This window comes from Dendrobates tinctorius, unplaced genomic scaffold, assembly GCF_039654945.1.
Source record: "Dendrobates tinctorius isolate UK_male_01 unplaced genomic scaffold, ASM3965494v1 ptg000045l, whole genome shotgun sequence".
NCBI classification, from domain to species: Eukaryota; Metazoa; Chordata; class Amphibia; order Anura; family Dendrobatidae; genus Dendrobates; species Dendrobates tinctorius.
Window position 1 is genome coordinate 11185866 of NW_027361713.1, and position 12340 is coordinate 11198205.

Here is a 12340-nt window from a genome sequence, read left to right on the forward strand (position 1 = left end):
TGCACCACTCCAGGAGGGAGAGAGCCGAAGCCAGACAGGAAACTCCCCACCCGGGGGGGGGGGTCGCCCCCAAATAAACAGGTCAAGTGCTCATTAAGATTTCCCCTAGACATGGGGGCGAGACCCCATGGGAAATCATTTTATGTAGGATATAAACGCGATCATTTCCCAGATCATTATAAAACATTGCATGTAATTAACGGGTGAGACTACAAAATTCCTCAAATTATGAACACATGGGTATCTCATCCATATCTCACATGTCCAGAGGTAAATGAGGACAACAATCGAGACCTAGTAGTAACTATAAAGCAAACGTGAATAAAAAAAAAGTCAAACACATTAAGGACAGTCAGGCAAAGCTGTCGACCAAACCTATCAGGATTAGTCCCGAACCCTGTAGAGAGAATGCACAGAGGGTTAGCGGGTTATCAGGTGATGCTTGAAGGATTCCCGTCACTACTCCTCTTCTTGGAATGTTGGACTGTAAGTCATCTGGGTGGAGCCTCGGGAAGAGCGGGAGTCAGAGGCCAATCTGGAAGATCGATCATTGGTAGGTCAAAAGTTCCAAGAAAATTAGCAAGATCTCCAATGCGACGAAAAATGGCTGTTTTGCTTCCCCTGAAAGCCGTCAGTTGGAAGGGGTAACCCCATCTGTATGTAATGTCTTTCTTTTAGTTCAGCAAGTAAGGGTCTAAGGGCTCTGCGCAGTGACAAAGTACGTCTGGATAGATTTGAAAGAATCAGGATGTGATGGCCTTCGAACTTTATATTCCCCTTTTTTCTTGCGGCGGTCATTATGGTCTCTTTAACTCTGTAATAATGTACTCTACATATGACATCACGAGACGGGCCCCAAGGACCTGTGAAGTCTGTCAAATTCGATTGGGCCATCCCCAGGATCATCAAGGATCTCTAGAACAATCTTTTGCGCTGTATTCTCTAAATCAGGGAAACCAATTGATTCAGGAAGCCCACGACTACGGATGTTGTTTCTCCTGTTACGATTTTCCAAATCTTCCAGGTCAGGTGCAAGCTCCTCTATTCTAAGGGTATGCCCAGAAGTTCTGAAGGCCTGAAGTTCGTGGTGGACTTCCTCCTGTGCTTTTTCCACAACTTCAATTCGAGACGTAAATTCTGCCTTCAAATTATTTATCTCTTTTTTTTTGTATGACTTTTTGAGTCTGCAGGCAAACCCCTCTAAGTCAGATTTGGTAGGCAAAGCCTTTATATATTTACTCAGCTCATATATACTCATTTTGCCATTGACAACTGGATCCTCGTCGCAGTCTTCAATGGATTTCGTAGGCCTACTGTATTATCACCCATCCCTTGTAGATTGTGAGCCCTCGCGGGCAGGGTCCTCTCTCCTCCTGTACCAGTTATGATTTGTATTGTTTAAGATTATTGTACTTGTTTTTATGTATACCCCTCCTTACCTGTAAAGCGCCATGGAATAAATGGCGCTATAACAATAAATAATAATAATAATAACTACATAAGCTTGAGGACTCTGCTAGGGGACAGCCGTCCTGGGTCATGGCTTGCGAAGATGAGGATCGTGCGTTCCTGACCTGTGAGGCAGAATTGAAAAAACGCTTCATATCTTCTGAGGAAGACTCCTTATGTTTAGCTACGTTCTGCCCGACTGTACGTCTTGTCCTTCCCATAGATGATCACGTCTGTTGTTAACTCATATATTTTGGGGGGTTTCACAGTCCAGATCCCTGTAGAATGGGCGAAAGGCTTCTTTTATTTTGGGATATTGTTGGGTGCAGTTCTTCAGAATGACCACTTGGTGTCACCGTTGCCCCAGTAATTACTCTATTTCTATTTCTGGTGTTTTTGAAATCTAAACTGTGGGTAAAAAAACCTCTCAGACAGCAAGAGGGAATGTCAAGGCTCAGGGGATATCAGGGACGTTAGTCTATTTATGTAATATTCTGGCCAATGCCTCTGCTTTTGTAGCTTCTGTCAGTCTTAATCCTTGATCTTTAATATATTCAGCGATTTATATTTTTATTTTATATTTCCTTTCCCTCCCTTCTTATCCTCTTCTCTCTTGAGCAACAGCCCTGTATGTGATGTTTTCACACAATCCCGGTCATTGCTTAGCCCACAGCTTCAGCTCCCAGCGTTGTGGTTCTCCAAACAATATGGCGCCGTCCAAGGCGGGAAAAAGTCCAGTTCACCGCCAGCACAACTCCGGAGCCTGCTCAGGCAGCCTCAGACCACAGTGGCAGGCAGATGACAGGAGAGAGAGGGGCACTGGAGAGAATCACCGCGCTCCTCTGCAGGAGGAAGGTGATGTGTGCCGCCTGCTAGCAGATGTCAGTGCGTGTGGAGAGGCAGGAGGGGAGCACGAGGTGTCAGAGCTGAGCAGTGCATGCTCCCTGTCAGTGTGTCGGTGTCCGAGCCCCGTGTGTTAAAAATTTTATTTAATTTTTTTATTTTTAATAGACCAAAAGGAGGGATGATTTGAGCTCTTGTGTTTCTTTTATTTTTTTTCACTTTTTACTCCTTAGGTGACTTGAAGCTGTGATCATCTGATCACTTGTACTATACGTAGCAGTGCAGCACTCTCTGAGCAGCTCAGCAAGAGATGTTTCCGGTCGACTGCTGCCGCTTCCGATAACAGCTGATTGACCAGGGAGCCGGGTGTTGAACCTTGGCTGATCAGATGTTAGTGACCTTCGAAAACAATTTTTTTTTTAGGAAGTTGCAACCAATTTATATTGCTTTTTTATGTACAAGAGAAAATTACTCTTGCGTAAAAAAAAATTGATTTTTGAAAAGAAAAAAACTTTGTTTTTTTGATTGTCACACTGTGAGAGCCATAATGTTTTCATTTTAATGAAGCTGTCGTTTTTACTGATACTATTTTACGATGCATACAATTTTTTTTTAATTTGATTTTCCATGAGGCAAGATGGACCGAAAAGGCAATTCTAGCATAGTTTTTATATATTGTGATGTAGTAACCACTGTGTCCGCTAGGGGGCGCTGTGTGGGTGTCCCAGGAGAGAGGATGAGTGGCAGGATGCTGAATGATCGTTATGCATCCCAAGGTAGGTGGCCTTGGGATGGAAGCTTGAATGTGTGTTGATCAGCAGAGGTACTGCTGAGCTTTTGTTACACTGTCATGGAGAGCTTTCCAGGTAGCTGGTGAGATGCGCGGGAACAGCTACCTACAAACCCACCTAGGGGCGGGTATCTAGAATGCCATAGTAACGTATATGTGTGTGAATGATTTAAGGACCTCATCAGGTCATAGCCATGTGATCCGGTGGGCGTGGCTACGGACCATATAATGTGGCCAGGGTAGGTCACATGAGTGAATGCTTGGACCCGGTTGGTCCGTTTGGAAGGTCTCGCTGGAAGATGTGTCTGCCTTGCTGAAGTGCCTGTGTGTATAATAGCTGCAGGTGTCTGAGAGTTCCCAGAGGAGGGAATGGACGTCTGCAGGGTGGTGAAGCAACCATGAGGTAACCCTGACGGGGTGAGATAACTGTGAGGCTAGAAAGCCTGCGTATTGGACATTGCATAACCTGTGTGACTACAGGGTTAACAGAGTGGACCTCTGTCATGGATGCTATGCTGTTTGATATGAACTTTCTATTGCTTTGGGTTTATGATGCCTGAATAAACCACATGGACTGTTATTGTTTTATGGAAAACCCGTGCCGGATTTGGTTATTTGGCTGCAAAGAGAGTATCCCAACCTTAAAGACAAACACTACCTTACAATATATATTTTTTTATATTATTTTTTTTCTACAGCATTCACCATGCACAATAAATGTACTATAAAACCATATAGTATCAGGTCGTTAAAAACATGGCGCATCCAAATGTGTGTTTCTTTTGCTGGGCATTTTTTTTTTCCGTAATTGAATCATTTTTTTATTATTAAAACTGGAATTTTTTTTAATTATATTTTTTTGCCCTTTTTTATACAATACTTACTGTTTCAACTTGGAGACTGGAACATGCAATCATTTTATAGGATTGGTAATACACTTCAGTTCAGTGTAGCACAGTGCCTTATCTAACCTGTTAGTGTTTGACTGACAGCTTATTAGACCCTTTCCCAGCAGGATTCGCATTGCTGAGCATTATGGCAGTTACGGATGCAGTTTCCATCAGCACCCCATAATCGCACTATAGAGGTGTCAATGGGCTATACAGAGGGAGCAATTTCCCTTTGTCAAACTACTGGTTCGCCATTATCAACACTAATGGTGGCATCTGAGAGATTAAAGGGGTACTCCGGGTGAGATAAAAAAAATTATTGTAATGTTATTATTACAATATTATTGTAATGGCCATGCCTTCATAAACTATTGGGATGACATGAATAGTGCTGCTTTCCACCCTCAAACTACCTGTAATTCTCTGTGACTCTTCATCTGCTCCTCACTGCACCCCCTCCCTTATGGGACGTTATGTCACACATCGTGGGCATAGCCTGCTCCCTGCTAGTAGCGTCCTGCCCCCCCCATACTATTTTCTTGTATGTGGTCCGTTATGGAGGGTGTGGCATGGACGTAGCGTGCTCGTAGCAGCCTGCTCTCTGATACTATCTGCTTGTATGTGATCAGGTGGCTGGCTGCTGCTACAAGCAGGGAGCAAAAGGGAAGGGGAGCAGTAAGGAGCTGCTGTAGCGTGACACACATTTACAGGTAGAGTGACGGTGGAAAACAGCACTATTCATGTTATCCTAACAGCTTATAAAGGTAGACCATTACAATAATTTTTTTTCTCTCTGGAGTACCCTTTTAAAGTGCTGGGATCTTAACTCGCCCTGATTACAGCATATGCAGCAGAATCTTAGCTGTGTATAACAGCCGGCTGTTACTGCATATGGCTTGATCACAACTCCTATGCCCATGCTTCCCATTGCATTGTAGGAAAACAATTGCAATCTTGACATACAGTTACATAATTTCATGGGAAGGGTTTAAATCTGTCTACGTAGCAGTGTCTCAGGAAAAAAAAAATACACTGGCAGCTTTGCCTCCTAAAGGGGTTCTCAGAGAACTGTAATTAGATAAATAATATTCACATATTAACCCTTTTTCTAAATATCTTTTATATAGCAAAAATGTCTGCTTTTTGTGCTGCACTCTCAGGATTCCAAGATGGCAGCTGCCATCAATCACAACCCTAGATCTCCGAGGACAGGTCGTAAAAGCAGCATATGCTGTATGGTGGGATAGCATCGTCTTTATGTATGCATTATATATAATATATTTTGAATATAAAAATTGCAATTTTTACACTGGCTGCAAGGCCTGTGAATAGTGGATCCCAGTGTAATCTGCTGTTAATACAGGTGATACTTTTCAGTCTTAGTAACATCAGAGAATTACTATGAAAGGTTTGTGTAGAGAACATGATGTATGACCTAGTAACTAGTGTCAAGATTTTTTTGTGAAATGTAAAATTTTAAAAAAATCTATAAAAGTTTTCTTTAAATATGCATTATACATAACTTGATTTAAACGATTTGTTATTTTTTTGACCACACTCACTGTACTATTATTGCCAGTTTACTGTATTTTTTTCTTCATTTTTTTATACTTTTTAGAAACAAAGCATTAATTGTTTTTTTTGCTTTTTATTCCAAAGACGGTTTTTCACATTGTTTGTTGTTTTTCTACAGCCTTAAAAATTGCTGTAGTGGACATTTACCATTCTCGATTGAAAGAGCGACAGCGACGGAAAAGGTAGTGTGATAGTGTATTTCAGTTCTGTATTTAACAAGGGGATGGGAATACCGTGAATGGGAGCATATTGTATTCATGTAGTTTTTCAGCATGTATTTGACTGTAAAAATGTAGAAAGAATGGCACTCACCGGGTAAAGTAGTCATGGCTTTATTGTAAAAGCATGTTAGCGGGAGAATGGGTGCTGAAAGGAAGTAACGACGATCGTTTAGCGCGGAGAAGGCGCTTCCACGGGTCAACATGCTTTTACAATAAAGCTTTGACTACTTTACCCGGTGAGTACCATTCTTTCTACATTTTTGCAATCTGGATTTGCTTGTTTTTCATGAATGTGCACCTAAGGGTTAACAGTTAATTGCCGGCTGCGTCTCTCTCACACATACTAAATACGGTTCGGAGGTGTGGATCTATGTGACGGTGCCCGCCATCTATCCATGGATTTTGCATGTGTTTGACTGTGATCAGCAGACAAGTGTAGTTTTAAATACACTTTATTTTCTGAGTTATTTGATTCAGTTTCTACTTATCACGCAGTATTATGGGTCTCAATGTTTGGTGGTACAAAGTGAAGATTTTAGTAAGGATAACATGCTCATGCCTTCAAAAGTTATCACAGAGTGGGCGCTGTAAGACGACCATATAAATTGTACGGAGATCGGACCACAATGCAAGGACTGGCCGGCTGGTCTCCCAACCTGATGAAATCTGACCCACCAGCCAGTCCTTGCATTGTGGTCCGATCTCCGTACAATTTATACGGTCGTCTCATTGCACCAGGAGAAACAGGAAAAAACTTTGTCAGAAATAGATAAATAGTAATAGTCTCAGATATGATCCTTTTGAATACAATGTGTATATGGGAACAAAGAGGGTCAGGCATTTCTGCACAACCTACACAGTATAACAAGCAGTAAAAAGCATGGATACGTTTGTTTTATTCTAAAATGTAAAGATGTAATTACACATGTTAGACTGCAGATATGAATACGTGTGTGTGTGTGTATATGTGTGTATATATATACACACTAGCTGAAGAGCCCGGCACTGCCCGGGCATAGTAACTAACTACGGTTAGTTATAACAAATTAGAATGAAAATATATATGTATGTGTGTATGTGTATATGTATGTATATATATATATATATATATATATATATATATATATATATATATATATATATATATATATAAAGCTGAGTGTAGAGCCCCACCCACTCCGCATAGCCACATTCACTATAATATCCCACATCATCCCGTCAGCCAGAACTACTGGACTACTCCCCTTAATATCCAACATCGTCCCGTCAGCCAGAGCCACCGGACTATTACCTCTAATATCCCACATCATCCCGTCAGTCAGAGCTACCGGACTACTACCCCTAATATCCCACATCGTCCCGTCAGCCGGAGCCACCGGACTACTACCCCTAATATCCCACATCCTGTCAAAGCCACTGGACTACTACCCCTAATATCCCACATCATCCCGTCAGCCACATCCACCGGACAGCTACCGCTAATATCCCACATCATCCCGTCACAGCCGCCGGACTACTACCCCTAATATCCCATCCTAATATCACATCGTCCCGTCAGCCAGAGCCAACGGACAACTACCACTAATATCCTACATCATCCCGTCACAGCCGCCGGACTACTACCCCTAATATCCCACATCATCCACTCAGCCAGAGCCACCAGATTACTCCCCCTAATATCCCACATCATCCCATCAGCCTGGGTTCAGAACCAGAGCGTTGAGTGGAACGGTCCTAACTTCCATACTGGGGATCCCTTTAAGAGAGGCCTGGCGTCAGAACCAGAGTGCTGAGTGGATTTGCCCTGACTTCCATACCAATGATCCCTTTAATAGAATCCTGGGGTGAGAATCAGAGCGCTGAGGGATTTACCCTAAGTTCCATACCGGAGATCCCTTTAAGAGAGGCCTGGGGTCACTACCAAAGTGCAGAGTGGATTTGCCCTGACTTGCATACTAATGATCCCTTTAATAGAAGCCTGGGGTCAAAACCAAAGCTTTGGATGGATTTGCTCTGACTTCCATACCAATGATCCCTTTAAGAGGGAAGATGTGCCTATAGGATGGAGGATGTGTGATGGTATATGGGCACAGGAGGGGGGGATTCATTTCTGTCATGTGCTCACTGCTCCTTTTTGGGGGGCAGACAATGGCTGGGAGCATATGTTCCCTGGGGTGCTAGATTTCTCCCACCATGTCAGTGTCTGCTGAGGTGTTGTCAAGTGGGAAAACTTGCTCATAGCAACCAATCACAGCTCAGCTTCTGGTGAAATGAGAGATGCTTCGTGATTGGTTGGTGATACACACATACATATATTCAGTATATATATATACAGTTGTGGCCAAAAGTATTGACACCCCTGCAATTCTGTCAGATAATACTCAGTTTCTTCCTGAAAATGATTGCTAACACAAATTCTTTGGTATTATTATCTTCATTTAATTTGTCTTAAATGAAAAAACACAAAAGAGAATGAAGCAAAAAGCAAAACATTGATCATTTCATGCAAAACTCCAAAAATGGGCCAGACAAAAGTATTGGCACCCTCAGCCTAATACTTGGTTGCACAACCTTTAGCCAAAATAACTACGACCAACCGCTTCCGGTAACCATCAATGAGTTTCTTACAATGCTCTGCTGGAATTTTAGACCATTCTTCTTTGGCAAACTGCGCCAGGTCCCTGATATTTGAAGGGTGCCTTCTTCAAACTGCCATTTTTAGATCTCTCCACAGGTGTTCTATGGGATTCAGGTCTGGACTCATTGCTGGCCACCTTAGAAGTCCTCCAGTGCTTTCTCTCAAACCATTTTCTAGTGCTTTTTGAAGTGTGTTTTGGGTCATTGTCCTGCTGGAAGACCCATGACCCCTGAGGGAGACCCAGCTTTCTTACACTGGGCCTTACATTATGCTGCAAAATTTGTTGGTAGTCTTCAGACTTCATAATGCCATGCACACGGTCAAGCAGTCCTGTGCCAGAGGCAGCAAAGCAACTCCAAAACATCAGGGAATCTCCGCCATGTTTGACTGTAGGGACCGTGTTCTTTTCTTTGAATGCCTCTTTTTGTCTCCTGTAAACTCTATGTTGATGCCTTTGCCCAAAAAGCTCTACTTTTGACTCATCTGACCAGAGAACATTCTTCCAAAACGTTTTAGGCTTTTTCAGGTAAGTTTTGGCAAACTCCAGCCTGGCTTTTTTATGTCTCGGGGTAAGAAGTAGGGTCTTCCTGGGTCTCCTACCATACAGTCCCTTTTCATTCAGACGCCGACGGAGAGTACGGGTTGACACTGTTGTACCCTCGGACTGCAGGGCAGCTTGAACTTGTTTGGATGTTAGTCGAGGTTCTTTAGCCAACATCCGCGCAATCTTGCGTTGCAATCTCTTGTTAATTTTTCTTTTCCGTCCACATCTAGGGAGGTTAGCCACAGTGCCATGGGCTTTAAACTTCTTGATGACACTGCGCACGGTAGACACAGGAACATTCAGGTCTTTGGAGATGGACTTGTAGCCTTGAGATTGCTCATGCTTCCTCACAATTTGGTTTCTCAAGTCCTCAGACAGTTCTTTGGTCTTTCTTTTCTCCATGCTCAATGTGGTACACACAAGGACACAGGACAGAGGTTGAGTCAACTTTAATCCATGTCAACTGGCTGCAAGTGTGATTTAGTTATTGCCAACACCTGTTAGGTGCCACAGGTAAGTTACAGGTGCTGTTAATTACACAAATTAGAGAAGCATCACATGATTTTTTGAACAGTGCCAATACTTTTGTCCACCCTCTTTTTTATGTTTGGTGTGGAATTATATCCAATTTGGCTTTAGGACAATTCTTTTTGTGTTTTTTCATTTAAGACAAATTAAATGAAGATAATAATACCAAAGAATTTGTGTTTGCAATCATTTTCAGGAAGAAACTGAGTATTATCTGACAGAATTGCAGGGGTGTCAATACTTTTGGCCACAACTGTATGTATGATGGGTATATGGGCATGGGACTATGGGATGGAGGATATGTATGATGGGTATATGGGCATGGGACTGTGTGATGGGTATATGGGACTATGGGATGGAGGATGTGTGATGGGTATATGGGCACTCAACTATGGGATGGAGGATATGTATGATGGGTATATGGGCACGGGACTATGGGATGGAGGATAATTATAATTTGCTATAACTAACCACAGTTAGTTACTATGCCCGGGCAGCGCCGGGCTCTTCAGCTAGTATATTATATAAAGCTCAATGTGTGTGTATGTTTGTATGTATGTGTGTATGTCCAGGATTGACATCTGTACCGTCGCAGCTACAGCCACAAAATTTTGCACAGTCACACGTCTGGACGCTAAGAGCGTCATAGGCTATGTTGTAAGGCGAAATTTTAACCCTGCGCGTTCCATTTCACCAAACAATTTTGCCCCTAGGTACATAATGGGGAAAAAGTGTATGTATGTGTGTATGTCCAGGATTGGCATCTGCACCATCGTAGCTACAGCCACAAAATTTTGCACAGTCACACGTCTGAACCCCAAGAGCGTCGTAGGCTATGTTGTGAGGCGAAATTTTAACCCCGCGCATTCCAATTCACCAAACAATTTTGCCCTATCTACATAATGGGGAAAAAGTGAAAGGAAAAGTGTTGGAGGCAAATTGACAGCTGCCAGATGTGAACAAGGGGGACTTAAAGAATGAGAGCGATGGCACCAACGAGTATATACCGTACTGTTGTTAAGGTGGGGCCCTGACATGGGATACTCGCCACACAAGGGGATATGAACACACACACAAAATGCGCCACACACTACCACGTGCTTCAACACATATACCACCCTCAGCACACATTTCACCACACATACACCAACCTCGCCACATAAAAGTCGAAACACAAAAGTCGCCACTCAAAACTCGCCACGCTGTCCCAGAGCTGTTTAAAAGATGAAAAATGAGCTGTGATTGGTTGATATCAGCAACAGTTTTCTTTGTAGACAGTTGTGGTAACTGAGGCCTATTATTCGTATCATTTCTATGGTGTTATCGTCCTTCTGTAAAGTTGGAAATAGCACAATATATTACCGTGCCAAGACAGACCACCCTCTGACACAGACTGCAGGGGGAGCCCAGTATCACACAGGATAGGATTAGATACACAGCTCCGCAGTCAGTATCAGACAGGATAGGAATAGATACACGGCTCAGCAGTCAGTATCACACAGGATAGGAATAGATACACGGCTCAGCAGTCAGTATCACACAGGATAGGAATAGATACACGGTTCAGCAGTCAATATCACACAGGATAGGGTTAGATACACAGCTGAGCAGACGGTATCACACAGGATAGGATTAGATACACTGCTCAGCAGTCAGTATCACACAGGATAGGATTTGATACACGGCTGAGCAGTCAGTAACACACGATAGGATTAGATACACAGCTCAGCAGAAAGTATCACACAGGAGAGGATTAGATACACAGCTCAGCAGACATTATCACACAGGATAGGGTTAGATACACAGATACACATGTCAAAAGGCTCTTGAATGAGTTGAAAATAAAATACTATCAATACTCGTGTAATCGTTTAGTTAATTTGTGTTGCAAATCTGTAGTGTTGAATATATGATGTGAAATGTTTTTATGTACAATATAATCATTATAATTTGTTATAACTAACCACAGTTGGTTACTATGCCCGGGCAACGCCGGGCTCTTCAGCCAGTATATATATATATTATACTGTGTGTGTGTGTGTGTGTGTGTGTGTGTGTGTGTGTGTGTTTATATATATATATATACTGTATATACATATTATACGGTATATTATGGGATATGATTGCCATTAAATTATTTTTTTTTCCTCTATAGAATAATAAGAGAACATGGCCTTATAAATCTGAGAAAATTTCAAAGTAAGTAGTTTTTGTTCTCAAAAATTCTAAATTCTGCAGTCGAAACAGAATCCAGTGAGTCCTGCTTTCCCCACTCCACATAGAGCTGACAGCTCTTCTCTTCTGCTAACAGGTTTTCTTGCGTGTTTCATTGGGAGACAAAGGAACTATGGGTCTATGGGTTAAGTCTATTGCCACCTGGAGGCTTAAACTAATATTACATCTTGGCAAAAAAAAGTCTGCTGCCTTGCCTAAGGGCACCAATCTTCTCAGTTTAGCCAGTGGTGTAGCATGGGGGGGGGCGGTCCGCCCCAGGCGGCACGTGTGTGGGGGCGGCGCGGCAGCAGAAGCAATTCCTCTCCTCTGTGGGAGAAGCGCGGAGCCTGGACTCACTGACTGTACATTTTGGCCTGCGGGGCTGTGCAGTGAGGGGGTAATGCAGCCTCTTCTTCCCACCCTTCCTCCATCCTTCTCCGCCTATCGGGAGCCGCTGTACCCCTGCTACCTAGCAGCTTCTCCCTCCTCTCCGCCTGGACCCTCAGTGAGCGGCGCTGCGCTGGGCAGAGGCAGTGCTGACATCAGCCCCGCTGCACTGGAGGACTGTCATGGTGGGATGGTGCGCGGCTGCCAGGAATGTGATGCACACAAGGAGCCATGTTAGGAAGAGCCAAGCAGTGAGCTGGT

The 12340-nt window shown here is 43.1% G+C and overlaps 1 protein-coding gene across 3 annotated transcripts in view; it reads left to right on the plus strand.

The window, feature by feature from the left end:
• TADA2A (transcriptional adaptor 2A) overlaps positions 1-12340 on the plus strand; it is a 252718-nt gene that overhangs the window by 150837 nt on the left and 89541 nt on the right. For all 3 annotated transcript variants that reach the window (XM_073575616.1, XM_073575617.1, XM_073575618.1), the window contains 2 exons: positions 5666-5729; positions 11634-11677. In XM_073575616.1, coding sequence (XP_073431717.1) covers positions 5666-5729; positions 11634-11677 — 108 coding nt within the window. The remainder of the gene's footprint in view (positions 1-5665; positions 5730-11633; positions 11678-12340) is intronic.